Below are 22,686 nucleotides of genomic sequence, written 5' to 3'. Positions count from 1 at the left end.
GCTTTTCAAAGATTTGGTGGTTGTGTCAGGACAAAAGACCCTGTAAAGCAACACAGAATTCATTAATGGGAAGATTACTTGGCTTGAGTTACTGAGGGGAAATCTGGTTTTTATTAAACATCCTAAGTTAAACTACTAATACCTTCCAGAAATGAAAATATATATACTAATAAACATTAATACTGAAAAGATCAGCTCATGACCCAGCTGGAAGTTGCTGTAGACCACAAGTTGAGAACCACTGCCTTTGAGGGATAGGAAGGGAAAACGTCTGAGTGTGAAGTAATGAGGCCCTTTAGAGTTATGTGACCACTCAGCAAGTCAGCAGCGTGGATAAAAATTGTCTTTTTGGCACTTGCCAATAAATCATCCTGCTGCAATAAATTTTCATGGACAAAAATACAAGCACCTGGTTTCTTCCAACTGTTTACACAAATTAATTCCTATGTCACTATTATTAGCAGCTATCCTTACTAAATAGATGTGTAAAAAGATGCAGACGGTAAATAATTCCTTTGCGGACATTCAGAAGAATCAGTAGCAAAGTCACAATTAAATATGATATATTACTGACTTTATATCCTACCTGAGCTCTTAGACTCAGAACCAAGTACCTAGATAAGCACCAAGTGCCGGGCACAATATGTAAGAATCCACTAGTAATATTTGTATTAGCAAATCATTTCACTACTCCCTAGCAAACAAACTAAATCAAAGCTGCAAATGCAAGAGACAAATACCTTTTTTACCTTCGCTGACCAAACACCAGTGACTATGGTGCTTCTAAAATATTTTAACTTGGCTCAAGATTCATTAAATAGTACATTCATGTAACTGTACAAGAATAATGTTCAACACAAGCATATAATAGTGTATGTTTAGAATAGAATATTGAAGAATAAGTATGTATCTGGTTACCTAGCACAACCACTATGAAGAACACAGGCCCCCAAAAATTAGACCACGTTATGCTAGTAAATAAATGTGGTTATCTGTATCCAGCCATCGCCATCCCCTCTTCCCCTCTCCCCACTGCCGAACCCCCACAGCCCACAAACATTCGCAGTGGGAGTAAGAGTGAAGCCAACAGCAGCACTCTTTCTCCTATTTATGTTAGGAACCAGAGTGTCAACATTAGATCCTAACCTTCTGAGGATTCTAATACCAGGGGAATACAAAGTAATTCTCATCTCAAAAGCATATAGAAAAGTGAGAAAAGGGCACTTGAAGTACAAAGTCGGTGTTAAAAATCAACGATTGTGACCCACCATGGCAAATACATATTTAACTTGAAGATGACCATTCTTTCTCTGCAGGGTAAAACAGAGATTCAAGACTGTGCAACTGATTTGGCTGTCAGAATTAAAACACTAGAAGAGACATCTACAAAAATTCTATAATCTCCCTTTCCAGCACAGTTAGGCAGCAGAAACTCTGAACACAGCAAAGAAATGAAAATTCACATATTGAGCTCTTTATCAATTCATTAAAAGAACAGTTAATGTGGCCAGGCTGCTGGCTCACACCTGTAATTCCAGCACTTCAGAAGTCCGAGGCAGGCGGATCATCTGAGGTCAGGAGTGTGAGACCAGCCTGGCCAACATGGCGAAACCCCATCTCTACTAAAAATACAAAAATTAGCCAGGCATGGTGGCGGGTGCCTGTAATCCCAGCTACTTGGGATGCTGAGGCAGGAGAATTGCTTGAACCCCGGAGGCGGAGGTTGCAGTGAGCCAAGACCACGCCATTTTACGCCAGTCTGGGAGACAGGAGCGAAACTCCATCTCAAACAAACAAAAAAAAACAGTTAAAGCAAAAATAACAAAATGGGTAAATGATGCACAAGGGTAAACCACAAAATGGGTAAAGGATGCTTACAGTAAACCCTCTATGTAATGGTGAAATATTATAAAGCTTTCACTGAGACTGGAAAGGAGAAAAGGATATCCACTGACACCACTTCTATTTAATATTGTACTGGATGTCCCAGACAACACAACAGGTAAGAAAAAAGTTTTAAAGGCATACGTATTAGGAAATGAGAAATAAAAATGCCGTCATTTGCAGATGAGATGACTGCACACACAGAAAATTTAAAACAATCTAACCATTATTAGAACTAATTAATAAGTTCCTTGGATATAAAATTAACATACAAAAATCTGGCGTAAGAAGCATGTATGTCATTAGGTAAATGTGAATCAAAACTACGATGAGATACAACACTATACTCAGTAGGATGGCTATAATTAAAAGGAAAGATAATAACAGATATTGGTGAGAAAATGGGGAGATTGGAACCCTCATATATTGTTGGTAGGAATGTAAAACAGCTGCTGTGGAAAATGGTTGGCAGTCACTCAAAAAGTTAAAAATAGAGTTCCCATATGACCCAGCAATTCCACTTCCAGGTATACATAACAGGAATGAAAACAAACAACCCTATAAAAAGTTGCATCTGAATGTTCATAAGCAGCTTTATCTGTGATAGACAAAAAGCAGAAACAACCCAAATGTCCAACAACCAATGAATGGATTTTTAAAACGTCACATATCCATATAACTGAATGTATTATTCAGCAGTAAAAATGAAGTACTGATGCATGATACAACGTGGATGAACCTTACAAATATTATGCTAAACAAATGAAGTTGGTCATAAAAGACCACAACATTGCATGATTCTGTTTACAAAAGAATGTCCAGAAAAGGCAAATCTAGAGAGAGAAGGTAGACTGGTGGTTACTTAGAATTCGTGGAGGGGCAGTGTGGAAGGCGGGACAATCAGATTGTGATGATCACTGCACAACTCTGTGAATAAACTAAGAAAAACTGAATTATACACTTTAAGTGGCAAATTATATGGTATGGGAATTAAATTTCAATAAATCTGATTTTTAAATTTTCTGCAATTTTTTATATTTATAACAACTAAATAGTTAAAATCATTACTAATTTTAGTGTAATGAAATGTAATTATAATGCAACTAAATTAGAATGTAAATAAATAATCACAGCAAGACTGCATCTGTAGGGCTGCAACCGTAACATTAACAATTACTAATGTGTCTATAAGGCTTCTGGTGAATTTTTCTTTAAACATAATAAATACCGATGTCACTTTTAAAAAAATAATTAATTGTACATCTATACACCAGAAACTAGTAAAAATAAAATTTAATGATATGTACAATAGTATCATAAAACATCAAAAAATAGAAATAAATTCAATAAATCATGGGAAAGACCCATACACTATCTTATTTCAATAATATTTTGCAAAGAAGATCTAATAAACAAAGGCATATATCATTTTCTTGGGATGGAAGCCTCAATATTGTAAAGATGTCTATTATCCCCAGTTACATTTGACAAATATATTCAATGCAGTTCCATTAAAATCCTAGCAAGTCCCAGCAATGATGTATGACAATTAAGAAAAAATATCCCAGCAAGGTTTTCTTTTCTATGTAGAAATTCACATGAAAATGACATAGAGCAAAAATAACCGAGGTAATCTTGAAGAAAACAACTAAGCTGAAGAACTTTAACAGATATCAACACCTATTATAACATGAAAAAAATTAAAACAGCGAGATAATGGCAAAGGAACAGAAAATAGATCAACAGAACAGAACAGAGGGTTCTTAACAGACTTACAAGCATATGGTCATCTGATTTATGAGAAAAGCAAAACTGCAATGCAATGGAGAAAGGATGATCTTCAGTGAATGGTGCTGGGTCAACTGACTATCAAGACGAAAAAAATAAAATCTCGACTCCTACCTTACATCACATACAAAAAGTAATTCCAGATGAATTCCAGATAAAAATGTAAGAAGTAAAATAGTAAAGCATTTTAAAGAACACATAGAAAAACATCTATAAAATCTTAAAATAGGTAAATATTTCTCCAAATAGACACAAAAAGCCTCATATATCGAAGACTGATAAAACGGAACTTCTGTTCATTTAAAGGTATCATTAAAGAGTGAAATATCTTTAAAGAGCGAGCCACAAAATGGGAGAATACATTTTTAAGCACATGCCAAATAAAGAAGCCATATCCATAATATATAAAGAAATCTTACCAAAAAAAACAGTCAAACCAAATTTCAATTGGCAAAATATTTCAACAGGTATATCACAAAAGAGTGTATCTCAGTCAGCAAGAAGCATATGAAACGTTTATAAAACTTAAAACATATGAAAGACTAACTTCATTAGTCTTCAGGAAAATAAAAATTAAAACTGCAAGAGGATATTACAACATATCCAACAGAAAGGCTAAAATGAAAAATACAAATTACCAAATGTGATAAATACAAAATATACCAAAAAAAAAAAAAAAAAAAAGAAATTCCTGACAAGGATGTAGGAAGGAGCAATACTGGATGGAGGGGAGATAAATTGGCACAATCATATTGGAAAACCGTTGGACACAATCTACTAAAGCTGAAGATGCGTACATTCTCTGACTGTAATTCTACCCCTCAGTCTCTACTCAACTGAAGTATCTAAAAATCTTTATTAAGAAACATATGAAAGTTCTTCACTCAGAAACCTAGAAGGTTCATGGAAGCATTAACTATAATGGTACCAAAATGAAAATTACTGAAACCAACGGCAAGAGTAGATAAATAAATTCACACTCATATAATGGAATACTATTTGGCATTAAGCATGAATAAACGGCAACAACATGAAGGTAAGAATGACTCTACAAACATAATGTTGAAAAGAGCCACCACATGTACATATATGATTCTACTTCTATAAAGTTCAAAATCAGGCAAAGCCAATCTGGTTTGAGTCTTGGCAGTGGCTAGTCTGGCTGGAGATGTGGTAAATGGAAGGAAGCCTGAGGAGGCTTCCCAGGTTTTGGGGTCCTGTTTCTTGATTGAGATTCTGCTCACATGGGTGTCTTTGCTTTGTGAAAATTCAAGCTCTGTGTACACAACTTCTCCGTAACTTACCATGAAGTTACATCCTGATAAACCCATTGTAAGCTGAAAATATCGTAAGTTGAAAATGTATTTAATACACCTAACCTACGGATCAGGAAACCTTAGCCTAGCCTACTTTAAGGTGTCAGAACACTTACATTAGCTTACAGTTGGGCAAAATCATCTAACACAAAGCTTATTTTATAACACAGCATTGAATACCATACACAGACGAGCATTTTGTAGACTAGATGGGATGTGAAAACATAAAACACAATATCCAAAAAACAGTGGCAACAGAGTACAGTATAGAGTACCAGTTGTTCACCCACATAATCGTGTGGCTGACTGGGAGCTGCAGCTCACTGCCACTGCCTAGCATAGCAAGAAAATATCATACCACATATTGCTAGCCTGGAAAAAGACCAAAATTCAAAATTCATAGTATGGTTTCTACCAAACACATGTAACTTTTGCACATTATAAAACTGAAAATCGTAAGTTAAGTCATCATTAAATCAAACCATTGTAAGTCCAGGACCATTTGAATACAGATTTGTACACTTGTCTATATGGACTAACTTCAAAATACTTGCAAAAATATTTTTAAAATTGGAGAAAATTCTATCACCATACAATCATGCACTGTATAATGATGTTTTAATCAACAACAAACCACATACATGATGGTGGTCCCATAAAATTATAGTATAGTATTTTTATTCTATGCTTAGATATATTAGATATATAAACACTGACCATTGTGTTATAGTTGCCTACAGTATTCAGTATGGTAACATGCTGTACAAGTTTATAGCCTAAGAGCCATAGGCTATACCATATAGCCTAGGTGTGTAGTAGGTTACACCATCTGGGCTTGTGTAAGCATACTCTATGATGGCAGCTCAGGAGGAAATCACCAAAGGATGCATTTCTAGAACATCCCTGTCATTAAGTGATGTGTGACTGTATTTACACAAAAATTGACTATTTGAGCTTGTGAAGAAGAAAGGAGAACTACTGAATGTGGAGGTTAAGCTGTTTGTATGGTATTTCCACTCACCTTTGTCCTGTAACGCAATTTGTTGCTTATGCAGTAATGCCACCTCCCGTCCCAAAGCTTTCTTCTGCCGTTCCAGTTCATTTTGAAGCACCAAAATTTTTAACTGCAGGCATTCACTTTTTTTTTTCTAAATAAATAAAATCACAGGTATATTTATGAATATAAATGTCATGACTATGAATAATTATATACTCACAATGTTTAAAAATAAATAATGGTTTAAAGCATTTTAATACTCATCAAACTTATGGAATTCTTGAGTAACTTAATTTTCAGCACCATCCTTTTAATTAAAATCATATAGAAATATGCAAAGAATAAGAATAAAAGTAAATCTTAAGTCTGGGGACCTAACAGACACTACACAAAATATCTCAGGTACCCTCCCTGATACCACAATACAGTACAATAAGATTTTTAAAACTTAGTAACAAGTAAGTTCTCAGAAAGTTAAATATAGAGGTACCATAAGATCCAGCAATTCCACTTCTAGATATATACCAAGAGAACTGAACACATATCCACACAAAAGCCTGAACACAAATGTTCATAGCAGCATTACTCATAATAGCCAAACAACATAAAAAACCCAAATGTCCACCAACTGATGAAAGGATAAATAAAATGTGGCCAATCCATACAATCAAATATTATTTTGTAATAAAAAGAAATTAAGTACTGACAAATGCTACAACATGGATGAACCCTAAAAACATTATGCTAAGTTAAAGAATTCAGTTTTAAAAGCCCACACACTATATGGCTCCATTTATATGAAATGTCCAGAATAGGCAAGCCCATAGAAACAAAAAGTAGATTTCCACGTTTGCCAAAACAAACCAAGGTGCTCTAACCCCCTGCCTGTTTCAAAGAAGGCCAAGCAGAGGCCTGAGGTTTTCATCCCAGATAGGCAGTAACCAAACGAGTCCCATGTGGTAACTACTGACACCACATGGGGCTACTGGACTTTTACCACCCACCAGAGACTTAAAACATAATGCCCAAAATGTCCAAGTTTCAATCAAAAACCGCTTACCACACTGAGAACCAGGAAAATGTCAAAGAAAATGAAAAAGCACAAGCAACAGATGCCAATACTGACATGATAGACGTGTTACAATTATCTGATAAAGACCTAAAAGCAGTCAACATAAAAATGCTTCACTAGCAATTAAAAACATGCTTGAAACAAATGAAAAAGTAGAAAAGAAAAACCTAGGAAGTCTCAGCAAAGAAACAGAAGATATAAAGAACCAAATGGAAATTTTAGAACAAAAAATAACAAAAACTCAGTGAATAGACTCAATTGCAGAATAGAGGAAACAGAGAAAAGTCTGTGAACAGAATACTGAAACTACCAATTTTAGCAACAGAGAGAAAATAGCCTTTAAAAAAAAAGGAACAAAACATCAGGGACCTGTGTAACTATACCAAAGGAGCTAACTTCTGTGTCATCAGAGTACTAGAAAGAAAAGAGAAACAAAGAATGACTGAAAAAGTACTTGAAAAAATAATGGAGTCAGGCAAGGTGGCTCATGCCTGTAATCCCAACGACTCAGTGGCTGAGGCAGGAGGGTCATTCAAGCCTAGGAGTTTAAGGCTGTGGTAAGCTATGATCGTACTATTGTACTTCAGCCTGAGTATCAGAGCAAGATCCTGTCACCAGAAAAAAAAAAAAAAGGAAAAGAAAAGAAATAATGGCTAAAAAACTTGCCAAATTAAGGGCAGGCACAGTGGCTCACACCTGTAATCCCAGCATTTTGGGAGGCTGCGGTGGGCAGATCACTCGGGGTCCGGAGTTTGAGACCAGCCTGGCCAACATGGTGAAATCCCGTGTCTACTAAAAATAAAAAAATTAGCCAAGCACGGTAGTGGGCGCCTTTAATCCCAGCTATTCAGGAGGCTGAGGTGGGAAAATCACTTGAACCCGGGAGGTGGAGGTTGCAGTGAGCCAAGATAATGCCACTATACTCCAGCCTGGGCGACAGAGCAAGACTCTGTCTAAAAGAATTTAAAAACTTACCAAATTAGGCAGAAGAAAGAAATCTACACATTCAAGAAGCCAGCTAAATCTAAATAGAATAAATCCACTACAGAAAAATCAATGAAACCAACAACTGGTTCTTTGAAAAGGTAAATAAAATTGATAAAACTCTAGTCAGGGCTGGGTCTGTAATCCCAGCACTTTGGGACACTGAGGCAGGCGGAGCACCTGAGGTCAGGAGTTTGAGACCAGCCTGGTCAACATGATGAAACCCCATCTCTACTAAAAATACAAAATGAGCTGGGCATGGTGGCAGGCACCTGTAATCCCAGCTACTTGAGAGGCTGAGGCAGGAGAATTGCTTGATCCTGGGATGTGGAAGTTGCAGTTAGTTGAGGTCACATCATTGCACTCCAGCCTGGGCAACAAGAGTGAAAATCTGTCTCAAAATAATAATAATAATAAAATTTAAAAAAATTCTAGCCAGACTATTCAAGGAAAAAAGAGAAAAGGCAAAAATTACTAATATGAAGAAAGAGGGGTTATCACAATTGATTTCACAAACAACAGAAGAATAAAAAAACACTATAAACAACTCTATGCCCAGAAGTTTGGTAACTTAGATGATATAAACCAATTCTTTGAAAGACAATTTACCAAAACTCACAGTAGGAGAAAGAGGTAATAAAGAAATTAGGTCGGATATGGTGGCACATGGCTGTAATCTCACACTTTAGGAAGCCCAGGTGGGAGGACTGCTTGAGCTCAGAAGTTGGAGACCAGCCTAGGCAACATAGCGAAACTCCGTCCATAAAAAATAAAAAAATAACAAAATTGGCTGGATGTGGTGGCATGCATCTGTAGTCCCAGCTACTCAGGAGGCTGAGGTGAAAGGATCACTTGAGCTCAAGAGTTCAAGGCTAGAGTGAGCCACGATTGTGCCACTGTACTCAGTCTGGGCAACAGAGCAAGACTCTGTCTCAAAAAAAAAAAAAAAAAAGAAAAAAGAGAGAGAGAGAAATTAAATCAACAATTACTAACCTTCCAAAACAGGACCAAAAAAAAAAAAAAGTTCTACTTGGTTTCACAGTGAATTCTACTAAATGTTTAAGAAAGAAACAATACCAGTTCTTCAGAATCTCTTTCAGAAATCAGAAGCTGATGAACACTTTCTAACTCATTCTGTGAAGCCAGTATCACCCTGACACAAAAACCAGACAAAGACACTACAAAATATTAGCAAATCAAATCCAACAATGTATAAGAATAATTATATAACATGGCAACATGGAATTTATCCCAGGTAGGCAAGGTTGGTTCAACATTCAAAGAGCAATTAATGTAATTCATCACATCAACAGGCTAAGAAAAAATGATTATGATCATACATATTGATAGATATAGTAAAAGCATGTGACAAAACCCAATGATGATTCATGATAAAAACTTTCAGTTAATGAGGAAAAGAGGGGAACTTCCTTAACTGGTAAAGAACATCTACCAAATAATCTACAGCTAACATCATACTTAATAGTAAGAAACTAGATGCTTATCCCTTATGTCTGAAAACAAGACAAGGATGTCACCTTTCACTCCTATTCAACATAGTTATACTTGAAGTCCTAGCTAATGAAATAAGACAAGAAAAAGAAAAACAAAGCTACACATGTTGGGAAAGAAGAAATAAAACGATCTTTGTCTGCAGATAATATTTTTGTCTCTATATAGAAAATCCAAAAGAATTGACAAACAAAACAAAAAAACACCCTCCTGGAAAAAGTAATTATAGCAAGATTGCAGAATATAGAATTAATATGTACAAAAAGTTAGATGTCTTCCTGTGTAACAGCAATGAACAAGTGGAATCAAATTATCCAATTATCCATCAAATTATTTTGTTAATATCAAAACTGATTCTGAAGTTTATATAAAGGCAAAAGACGCAGAACACACAATACAATATTGAAGGAGAAGAACAAAGTTGGAAGACTGACAGTAGCCAATGTCTAGAATTACCATAAACTACAGTAATCAAGACAGGGTGGTATGGGTAAAAGAACAGACAAATAGACCAATCAAATGGAACAGAGCCTACAAATATACCCAAACAAATATAGTCAAAGAATATTTGACAAAGAAACAAAAGCAATTCAATGCAGAAAGGACAGTCTTTTCACAAATGATGAAACCACTGGACCGCCACATGCAAAAAATGAAAGGAAAGAAGGAAGAAACAGAGGGAGGGAGGGAGTAATCAATCTAGATACAGGCCTTACACCCTTCACAAAGAGTTAACTCAAAACGCATTACAGATCTAAATGTGAAATTAAAAATTATACTTCTAGAAGATAACACAGGAGAAAACACAGAAGACTCTGGGTTTGGAGATAACTTTTTAGATATAACACCAAAAGCAAGATCCACGAAAAAAGAAATTGGTATCTTGGAAATCATTAAAATCTGCCAAAGATACTGTGTTAAGAGTAAAGACATGCCACAGACTGGGAGAAAAACTATGCAAAAAACATACCTGATAAAGAACTGGTATCCAGAATATACAAAGAATTCTCATTTAAAAAAAAAAAAAATACAGACAGGGTCTCACTATGTTGCCCAAGTGTGATCTACCACTTGGGCCTGGCCTCAAAAAGCTCTTAATATTCAACATTAAGAAAACAAACAACCCTGGCTGGGTACAGTGGCTCACGTCTGTAACACCAGCATGCTGGGAGGCCAAGGCAGGCAGATTATCTCAAGTCAGGAGTTCGAGACTAGCCTGATGAACACGGCGAAACCCCATCTTTGACAAAATTACAAAAAAAACCTGGCCGGGCACCTGTAATCCCAGTTACTTGGGAGGCTGAGGGAGGAAAATTGCTTGAACCTGGGAGGTAGAGGTTTCAGTGAACCAAGATCATGCCACTGCACTCCAGCCTGGGTGAAAGAGCGAGACTCTGTCTCCAAAAAAAAAAAAGAAAACAAACAACCCAATTTAAAAATACAACAAAGAACTGAACAGGTATCTCATCAAAGAAGATATATAGATGGCAAGCATGCCATCTATAAGATGCTTAACATCATAAGTCATTAGGAAATTGCAAGTTAAAACAACAATGTGATATGACTACATACCCATTAGAATAAAACCGAAAACTCTCACACCACCAAATGCTGGCAAAGATATGGAACAACACGAACTGTCATTCACTGAAGGTGGGAATGCAAAATGGTACAGCCACTTTGGCAGATAGTCTGGCAGTTTCTTACAAAGCTAAAATAGGCTTCCTAGACAATCTAGCAATCATACTCTCATATATTAACCTGGATATTGAAAACTTACGTTTACACAAAAACCTACACACAAATGTCTACAACAACTTTATTCATAATTGCCAAAACTTGGAAGCAACCAAGATATACTTCAATAAGTCAACAGATAAACTGTGGTAGATATACAATGGAGTATTATTCAGTGATAAAAAGAAATGAGCTATCAACCCATCAAAAGACAGAGAAATCATAAATGCATATTGCTAAATGAAAGAAGCCAGTCTGAAAAAGCTACATACTGTATGATTCCTACTGTATGAAATTCTGGAAAAGGCAAAATTATAGAGACAGTAAAAAGATCAGTCACCAGGGGAGGGAGAAAAGGATGAACACGTGGAGGATAGGATATTTTTAGGGCAATGAAACTGTTCTGTTTGATGCTGTATAGATACATAATACAATACATTTGTCAAAACTCATAGAACCGTATAACATAAAGGGTAAACCCTAATGTAAACTATAGACTTTAGTTAATAATAATGTATTAATATTAATTAACCAATATAACAAATATACCACACTAGTACAAGATGCTATAACAGAATAAATTGGGGATGGGGTGGGTTATATGGGAAGTCTGTACTTTCTGCCTAATTTTTCTATGAATCTAAAACTACCTTGAAAAAGAAAGTTTATTTTTAAGTCATATTAAAAATCAATTTTAATGAATACACATTTAATAAAACAAAATTCCTGACCCATTCTACCAGCCAGAGATACAATTAAACTTGTTTGTTAACTTATGTTTCCATATAAATATTACATCAAACCACTGCTTAAACTTTACCCAGCCTCTTTTTTGCTCCAAAAGCCTTGCCTGAATTTACCTCCAGATACAAATCTGAAATTTTGTCCCCAAAATGAGTATGTATGTGCCTGAATATGTGTGCATACACACACAATTACTGCACTGTGAATGTGTATGTCCTTCTCTCCTGGTCTTTATCAGTGTCACTAATATACTTTTCATGATTTTCCATGACATAAATCTTAAGCAAACAGCAAATTGGTTATAGCTGTAAATTTTTATCTCCTTCCTAAGGTATAAACAATTAAAATTGTAACTACAAAACTCATCCATTAAATAAATAGGTTACCAGGATCCAGGATAAGCTGATAGAAAACTTTGAAAGGAAAAGGTTAGTATCTTGATTTGACTCACAAACAGTGAGGAAGTCTGGGAACTCAGTGAGATGCATCATGTTATGGCCTTGTTGGAGCAACGGGCATGGAAAATGATTTTGGGCAATGTGTTAAAAGTACTTACAGCAATCATTTCTCACCCAAGATGCTTTCTTACTCATCCCTGAAATACTGATTCTAAACAGATGGTATGATCATCTGTTAAAGACATTCAAGCTGAGAAAACAGCAGAAAAACTTATTTCCAATCACTATTATATTTAGCTTGAAAGGTCTATGAAATATGGCTTTACAAAGAATGTTCCTAAACAAACCAAACATTAATAAAGGCCCTACTATATGCTTCTAAATGAATGAGAAATGGTCTCTACTTTCTGTGAATTTAGGTCTACTGTAGATAAAAGCCATTTTGCCCTGCCGGCCCACTGTAAAAACAGAAACCAAAAGTCCACAACGTTCTAAGATCCAGAAGCAATCGAAGTGTCTATCAATAAATGAATGGATAAGCAAAATACGGTACATACATACAATGAAATACTATTCAGCTTTAATCAGGAAGGAAATTTCTGCAATATGCTACACCATGGATTAATCTTGAGGACATAATGCTAAGTGAAACTGCCGCCATAAAAGGGTATACACTGCATGATTCCACTTACATGAGTTCCTTATAGAGTACCGTCAAAGTCACAGAGACAAAAAGTCAAATGGTAGTTGCAAGGGGCTGGGAGTAGAGGGAAGCGAGGAGTTAGTGTTTAATGGGTACAGTTTCAGTTTAAAAGACTTCTGGAGATGGATGGTGATGATGGTTGCATGACATTTTGAAGGTATTTAATACCACCGGGCTGTACATTTAAAAACGAAATGAGATCATAAATCTTATATGTATTATAAAAATAATTAGAAAAAAAGTCAATGAACTTGTTTATTATGAAAGAAAAAGGAATGAAGAAACAATCTGAGTTTTCTTTAGCAATGTAATAGTATAATCAAGAAGCCTAAGGTGTTCTTACATCACTGAGGAAAAAGGTAAAATCTTTAGGAAGCAATCTTTTCCCACAAAGAGTGAGGTATTCAACTTCCTTAACTTGAATTTTTCCACAAAATATGTAAATTGAATTCTACCTGGGCAGAGAAAGAAAATACAGAAAAAGAAAAGCAAATCTTCAGAAAACACAGGGATATGCCTGGCTAGGAGGATAATCTGCTCTATTCCAGGGTACATACTGAGATATGTTTTCTAGATTTAAAGAACTAAGGTTACAAGTTAATCTAAATACTACATTAATATGGGAAGGCATGTATGTGTATAGTGTTCGTGTTATGGTCCATGTTCAGAAACTGGCTCATTTACAGAAATATATCAAGTCATTCAAAACCAGAATTGTTGGCTCCAATTTCTGATGAGTAAACAAACCCATGTGGGATCTAGTTCTGCTTCCTTTCTAATGCATCAAAGACGAATTGCTCAAAGATCTTAATGTTCCATAATCTTCTAATGAGTTTCAGTGTTCTATTTATCTGTTTACTCCAAGTGTAATGTCACACATATATCTCCAATAGATTACTTTTAATTAGATTTTAGTGTTTCTATACAACACTATATGTGAACTGAAAATCACAGATATACACATTCCTATTTATGAGTCGTTGCCAAAAAAAATGGGAAATGTTAAACATTCATTTCAGAAAGATGACTAACGTATAAATAACATATTATACGTTGAGTATGCCAAATCTGAAAATCTGAAGTTCAAAACGCTACAAAATCTGAAACTTTCTGAGCACCAACATGACACTCAAGGAAAATGCTCATTGGGGTGTTTTGGATTTTGTATTTTTGATATGAGATGTTCTCTTAGTAACGGAACAAATGTCTTCATATTGATGATATTGGAGTTAAAACTTTTTGCCTTAGGGCAAAAGTTCCTAAAGCATGTTCCTGGGAATCGTGAGGGTTCCTGACATCTTTACAGACTCTTGTAAGATAAAATATAATAGCATAATACTAAGCTGCATGCCTCTTTTCTACTCTCATTTTCTCATAAGTCTATAATGGAGTTTACCAGAATCTGCAAGACTTATGATATTGCAACACATTCACTGCAGAAGCAGATGTGAAAATCCAGGTGTCTTTTATTAGGCTAGACATAAGCTTAATAGAGTTAAATTCACAAAATATTTAAGCAATGCAATGTTAATTAAACCTTTTGTTCAGAAAAATATGCTTATTTTTCACAAAAAGGTATTGCTGAATTCTTTGAGATTTTTAAGAGTATAAAGGGGGTCTTGAGACCAAAAACTTTGAGAATTGACAGCTTAGGGTATATTTTATCTTCATCTATAGTAATTTAACCCCCCCAAAATTGAAAATAATTAACAATCAGAAAAAAGTTTCAAAAACTGTGGCAGCTGTCCCAAAACTTAACACATTTGCTTTTAAATGTCATTTACAGGTTGTTTCTACTGCACCTACACCTAGTCAACCACTAAGAAAAGGAAAAGATTTCCTTAGAAAATATTTCCAATCAACTAATTTCATAGACTTAGCAATAACAGGCTTAGAACCCGGGTTTAGCCAGGAGGATACAGCAAAAATATGTAATAATAAAATGTACAGGAGCTCTGCTTCTGGTGTAAAAGAATAAGTATGCAATAAATTGGTCCTCTCATAGAGGATACAGACTATGGATAACAGATATAGACTATGGAAAAAATACAAAAATCACTACTTGAAGGTTCTTGAGAATGATCAATGGCAGGCATATTTTGGAGTTGAGTCAGAACTTGGCATAAACAACCAATAAAATGAAATTCCCTTTTCTGTGGCTTTTCCCTGAGGGTGGCTGCAAACTCCAAAAGAAAGTCAACTTTCTTTCTGACCAGAGGAACCAGGGAAAAATGGTCAGCCAATCAAGAGTGCAAGAATAGAGGAAGGCAGAGAATGGGCACCCTAGATTCTGTTTAAATTCAACCTAAGTCTCTTAAGTCCTATACTACACATGCATGAGACAAACAGAAAGAAGCTTCTGCCTAAGGGTAAAAGAACTACACTGAAATCTGAGCCAATGTTCACTGCAGGCATGACAGTTTGAGCCTAATCAAGTTAACTATCTGCTAAAATAAAAACATCAACATTTTTTGGAACAAAGTAACAAAATCCAGAGATTCCACCAAATTACATTCACAATGTCCAAGATACTATGCAGTATTACCCAATATATGAAGAGTCAGGAAAATGTGACTCACTCTCTAGGGAGGAGAAAACCAACAGATGCCAACCCCAAGATGATCCAGATGTTAGGATTACCAAAAACTTTAAAGCCACTCTCACGAATATGTCAACAAAAATTGAAATATTCTTATAGTGAATAAAAGGATGTGAAATATCAGCAGAGAACTAGAAAATATTTAAAAGGTCCAGATTTCTGCTCCTGGGCAAGATGGAATAGGAAAAAAAGAACACTGCCCAACTAATTTTACCAGGCTACCATAATCCTACTACCAAAATCCGAAAAGGCAATTCAAAACATTGTATCACAACATCCCCAAAAAATACAGGTGCAAAATTTCTTAAATTATCACCAAAGCAAACCCAAGACAATATGAAGGAAAAAAATTTATAAGAACAAATCCAACAAAACACAGAAATAATTATATATTATAATCAATGTAGGTTTATTGCAGAAATGCAATGTTAAACATTTGAAAATAAACCAGTAAGAGAATAAAGAAAAAAACCATATGATCATTTCAATGGATATAGAAAAACCATCTGACGAAATTCAATGTCTATTCATGATAAAATCTCTCAGAAACTAGGAATAAGAGGAACTTCCTAAAATTAATGAAGGGCATTCCTAGTACTATATTTAATAGAGAAACGATGAACGGTTTCTCCCTAAAACCAGGAACAAGGTGAGGATTCCTGTTCTAACTATTTTTTTGTCCAACACTGTAATGGATGAAAATCAAATAAATGGCATAAAAACTCTACAAGTTTGCCCTTATGATTGTTTACACAGAAAATCCCAAAAAACTATAAATAACTAGCATAATGAATAAGTTAATAAAACAAAATTGTAATACAGAAGATTAATAAGTTAAAATTAATTGTATTCTTACATACTAGCAGCAAACGAATGAGACATAAAAATTCAAAAACAGTTCCACTTGTAATAATGCCTCCCCTGCCAAAAAACTCCCATAAAACACTTAAGAATAACTCTAACAAAAGATGTCCAAAATCTCTACAGTGAAAGCTACAACATTATAAAGAGAATCAGAGAGAAATCTAAGTAAAAGAGATATACACGATGTTCAAGGACTGAAAGACCTAATATTGTTAAGACGGCAATTCTCCATAATTTTATCTACAGCTTCTTATCAAAATTCCAGCAGGCCTTTTTTTTGTGTGTGTAGGAATTGACAAACTGATTCTCAAATTAACTTGGAAATATAAAGAACCCAGAAAAACCACAGAAGTTTAAAAAAAAAAAAAAAGTTGGAAGATTTACCCAGTCAAGTTTTAAGATGACAAATCTACAATAATAAGTGAGTTGGCTATTGGGGAAATACAGACATATAGATCAATGGAACAGAATAGAAAATCCAGAAATAGATGTACACATATATGATCAATTGATTTTGAATAAATATGTCAAGGCAATTAAATGAGGAATGAAAAGACTATCCAATAAATGATGCAAATCATGATATCCAATGATGGGTATCAACTGGATATCCATGCAGGGGGAAAAAATTACCCTTACTTATGTGATACAAAACAATGAACTACAGAACTGTAAGAGAGGTGAATTGGAGATGTACATGTGAAGCCCAAAACTATTAAACTGTTAGAACAAAACACAGGAGAAAACTCCTGTGACCTTGGGTTACGCAAATATTTCTAACACAAAAATCCCTGAACACAAAAATTAAATTAAAACTAAATACGTTGGATTTCATCAAACTTTAAAACTTTTGCTCTTTAGAAAATACTGTTAAGAATACAAAAAGGCAAGACACAGACCGAAAAGAAAGTATTCCCAACACACAAAACAGAAAAAGGATTTGTATACAGAAACACACACGTATACTTACAAACCAAAAATAAGAAGACAAAAATCTGAATTAAAAATGAAAAAAGACTGGTTGGGTACGGTGGCTCACACCTGTAATCCCAGCACCTTGGGAGGCCAAGGTGGGCAGATCACAAGGTCAGGAGATTGAGACCATCCTGGCTAACATGGTGAAACCCCATCTCTACTAAAAATACAAAAAAAAAAAAAAAAAAAAAAGAATTAGCTGGGCATGGTGGCAGGCGCCTGTAGTCCCAGCTACTCAGGAGGCTGAGGCAGGAGAATGGCGTGAACCCGGGAGGCGGAGCTTGCAGTGAGCCCAGATCGCACCACTGTACTCCAGCCTGGGCAACAGAGTGAGACTCCATTTCAATAAAAAAGAGAAAAGACTTTGGGAGGCTGAAGCAGGAGGATTGCTTGAGGTCAGGAATTTGAGGCCAGCCTGAGAAATACAGCAAGTCTGCCTCTACAAAAAATAGAAAATTATCTGGACAGGTGGCTACTCAGGAGGCTGAGACAGGACAACTTGAGCCTAGGAGTTTGATGCTGCAGTGAGCAATGATCGTGACACTGCACTCTAGCCTGGGTGACAAAGCAAGACCTTATTTCCTTAAAGAAGACAGCGGGAGCAAGAGAGAACAAATCTGAAACTACTTTACACGTATACTAGGACTGAACAAATGAGTACATAAATGACAGACAAGGGGAGCCAGGTTTCTCACTATCAGAAAAAGATAATACAAATAACGTGAAGGGGACAGCTAGAAAGCACTTTGTGGTATTAAAGTATAAATGAGTAGTATTAACTTTTCTTTTGTTTTTGTTTTTGCTTTTTTTTTTTGTTTTTTTTTTTGTGAGACGGAGTCTCGCTCTGTCGCCCAGGCTGTAGTACAGTGGTGCGATCTCGGCTCACTACAACCTCAGGCTCCCAGACTCAAGTGATTCTCCTGCCTTAGCCTCCTGAGCAGCTGGGACTACAGGAGCCTACCACCACGCCCAGGTAATCTTTTTTAAATGTATTTTTATTAGAGTGGGGTTTCACCGTGTTAGCCAGGATGGTCTCTATCTCCTGACCTTGTGTTCCGCCCACCTCGGCCTCCCAAAGTGCTGGAATTATAGGCACGAGCCACCAGGCCCGGCCCCAACTCATTTTAATACATAGAGAGAGAGATAGAAACATGTGCATGCGTAGCTCTGTCCACTGAGAGATCCTAGAAGCAATCCAGTGGCAACAAGCCCACATCTTGTTTAATATCATTATTTAATATTTGATGTTAAATTTAATATTTTAATATTAAATTTAATTTTTAATTAAAATATTAAATCATTATTCAATATTTTAATTAAATTAATAACATTTAATGTTTGTTTAATATCATTATTAAACAAAAGGAACAGGGCTCTTGGAGAAATGACTAATTCTAGGGCTGGGATGGGGAAAACACAAGATGAGACTGGATCATATAGTGCCAAGGAGTAAGGAAGTCTTTTAAAAACGAACAAAGAGATAGGGGTGTATCAAAAGGACGTAAGAACCAACTGGAAAGATCTCTCAATGGCCAAATCCAAAACTGAGCAAGAAAATAAATAACATAGTACTGGATTGTAAGCCAAAGTATAAAATAAACATGCATGAGCCCACACTAGCAAGTCATTAAATAAACAAATAAGTGGTGGGAGAAGAGACACATTTTCCTCTCAAAGAATTTCAAATAATATATGTACATATTCCCCCATCCAGGAGGTGGAATTTAATTCCCTTCCTCTTGATTGTAGGCTAACTAAGTAACTTGTTTTCAAAAAACAGAGTATAGAAAGGGAACTTTGTATTGGAGAAACCCGGGAGATACTACCTTAACCAAAAGACCGAGGTTTACATCAACAGTGATTAGTCAGTGATTTTAAAAAGGAAAACAGAGAAACACATAGATCGGAGAAGACTAGGAAGAAATGATGACTAAATCCAATGCGGTTTCCTGGACTAAATACTGAAACAAAAATAGGCATCAGAACCCAGTCAATCAACAGAAAAACATAAGACAAATCCTAATTAAGGAATATTCTATAAAATACCTGCCCCGTCAAAGCCCTCAAAACTGTCAGGGTCATCAAAAATAAGAAAAGTCTGAAAGATTTTCAAAGTCATGAAGAATCTAAGGAAGTATGATTACTATTACTATATACAGTATATTTTCCTGGATAGGATTATGGAATAGAAAAAGGACATTAGTTAAAAGCTGGGAAAAAAAAAAAACTGAATAAAGCATGGACCTTGGTTAACAATAATTTATCAATATAGGTTCATCAATTGTAACAAATGTACCACATTAAGGCAAGATATTAATAATAGGAGAAACTGGGTGTGGTGCATATAGGGTAAGTCCCTGTACTATCTTTGTGATAATTCTATCAATCTAAAACTCTTCTAAAATTAAAAGTTTATTTATTTTCAAAAAGACATTAATGGCAACACTGGTGAAATGTGAATAAAATCCATAGTTAATAATATCATATCAATGTCCTTTTTTTTTAATTAACCATGCACCATGTCAAACGTACCATGGTTATGTTATGTAAGATGTTAACATTAGGGAAACCAGATGAAAGGTATGTGGGAACTCTCTGAATTATCTTGGCAAGTCTCCTATAAATCTAAAATAAAGAGTTTATTTTTAGTGGGCAAAAATATTTTAACTGATACTTCTTTCTTTCTTTCTTTCTTTTTTTTTTTTTTTTTTTGAGATGGAGTCTCACTCTGTCACCCAGGCTGGAGTGCAGTGGCGCAATTTTGGCTCACTGCAACCTCTGCCTCCCGGGTTCAAGTGATTCTCCTGCCTCGGCCTCCCAAGTGGCTGGGACTACAGATGCACGCCACCACGCCCAGCTAATTTTTTCTACTTTTATTAGAAACAGGATTTCACCATATTGGCCAAGCTGATCTCGAACTCCTGACCTAGTGAACCACCTGCCTTAGCCTCCCAAATTGCTGGGATTACAGGCATGGGCCACTAAACTGATAATTCTGAAAAGATGCATGCATATCCAATAGGATATGAAAAAATGCTCATCATGGAAATACGATTCAGAACAATAAGAGAAAATGCTACATAACTGCTAGAATAGCTAAAATGTAAAAAGACTGACCTCTTAAATGAAGTGGACAAATGCTTGAAAGACACAAGCTACCAAAGTTCATGCAAAAGGTAAATTATTAAAGAAACTGAATTTCCAGATCAAAAACCTTCCCACAAAAAAACCTCCAGACCCAGATGGCTTCAATGTAAATTCTACCTAACATTCCCATTCCACACGTATTCTTCCTGAAAACAAAAAGGGGGAAAACACTTTCCAAAAGTAAGTTGAGGCCAACGTCACCCTGACAACAAAATGAGACAAAGAGATTACAAGAAAACAAACTACAGACCAACATTCTTTATAAATACATAAGCACAATTTCTTTGAAATTTTTTAACAAATTAAATCCAGTAATAAGCGTTAAAAAGTAATTCACCATGACCAAGAGGGCTCTCCCCAGGAATGCAAAGTTGGGTTAACATTAAAAAATCAACCGGCCGGGCACAGTGGCTCATACCTGTAATCCCAGCACTTTGGGAGGCCAAGGTGGCCAGATCACGAGGTCAGGAGATCGAGACCATCCTGGCTAACACGGTGAAACCCCGTCTCTACTAAAAAGACAATTAGCTGGGCGCGGTGGTGGGCGCCTGTAGTCCCAGCTACTCAGGAGGCTGAGACAGGAGAATGGCGTGAACCCGGGAGGCGGAGCTTGCAGTGAGCTGAGATCGTGCCACTGCACGCCAACCTGGGGGACAGAGCAAGACTCCGTCTCAAAAAAAAAAAAAAAAAAAAAATCAACCAATATATTTCACCATAATACCAGAAGACAAAAAACATACATTTATCTAAACAGACACGGGAAAGGAATTTGACAAAATCTGAAACAAACTGTGCGTGATGGTACACGCCTATAATCCCAGCTACTCGGGAGGCTCAGGTGAGAGGACCACATGAGGCCAGGAGTCCAAGAGCAGTCCGGGCAACATAGTGAGATCTCACCTTGAAACAAACAACAAAATTATAAAACGTAAGTAAAAATTCAAAATGACAACAGCAGAAATTTCATAAATATAATTAAATGCCAAAAAACGTTAGGCATTCACGTAATGTGAGATGATGCCAAATTTTTGAAAGTCACCAAGTATGAACCCAATTTCTTATAACACAGTTAATCACACGTGGTCTTGGAAGGTAATCCGATTTCTTTCAACATCAAATATGCCTTCTTGCTGAATTTTTACTTAGGTTGAAATGAAAATGATTTCTTAAATATTGAAAAAGGATGGGTTGGAATACAATGGCCATGGGCCAAGTTGAAAAGTAAATGAGTAAAAGACAAATAGTAAAGTTTTCTAATATGCTACAGGTAAACCTTAAAGTGACTCACTAATTAACATGTAGATGGCATTATTCTCTAACATTCTTTAAAAGGAAACAAGTAAACCAAATTATCTGTCTCTATTGTCAAATGATTGTGGGAAAGCTGTTTCCCTTCTTTAAGCTTCATTTTACCGTCCTATTTTAAGAGGACATTATGCTAGATTCATTCTTAAATTCAACAAATACTTACTGAGCACCTACTGTGCGGCAAACACTTTTCTAGATGCTGGAAATACACCAATGTAAAATAAAAAAAAGAAGGAAAAAAAAGAGAGAGAGAGAGAGAGACAAAAATCCCTCGCCTTACAGAGTTTAGAGAGAGAGAAAAATATGCAAAATATGTATCATGGTAAATGATAATGAATATTACAGGGAACAATAAAGCAGGAAAAGGGACAGAATGTACTGAGGGGGCTATAGTTTTGAATGGGGTTATTAGGGAACTAGATGATTTCTAGGTTCACGTTCAGTTCAAAAATCCAGTGATTTTTCTTCTGTGTTGACTAGGCAGCATAGAAACACACAGTGAACCTCTGAACTTGACCTCTTTAAACTCACACATTCTGTTACTTTGCTCTGTGTTACCACTTATATTCTTTTAAAAACAGGATTAAAAATACATTTTTCCACACTGAGATAAAGCATATGCTGTCATTTAATGAAACAAGTATTTAACAGTCTTGCC

The 22,686-nt window shown here is 35.7% G+C and overlaps 1 protein-coding gene across 3 annotated transcripts in view; it reads right to left on the bottom strand.

Moving 5' to 3' along the window:
• The window catches only part of UVRAG (UV radiation resistance associated), a 318,236-nt gene that overhangs the window by 147,821 nt on the left and 147,729 nt on the right, over window positions 1-22,686 (bottom strand). For all 3 annotated transcript variants that reach the window (XM_008020188.3, XM_038005456.2, XM_038005455.2), the window contains exon 8: window positions 6,010-6,136. In XM_008020188.3, coding sequence (XP_008018379.3) covers window positions 6,010-6,136 — 127 coding nt within the window. The remainder of the gene's footprint in view (window positions 1-6,009; window positions 6,137-22,686) is intronic.

Source organism: Chlorocebus sabaeus, chromosome 1 (genome assembly GCF_047675955.1).
Source record: "Chlorocebus sabaeus isolate Y175 chromosome 1, mChlSab1.0.hap1, whole genome shotgun sequence".
NCBI classification, from domain to species: domain Eukaryota; kingdom Metazoa; phylum Chordata; class Mammalia; order Primates; family Cercopithecidae; genus Chlorocebus; species Chlorocebus sabaeus.
The sequence above is the reverse complement of the archived record's forward strand: the minus strand, read 5'-3'. Positions and strand labels throughout refer to the sequence as shown.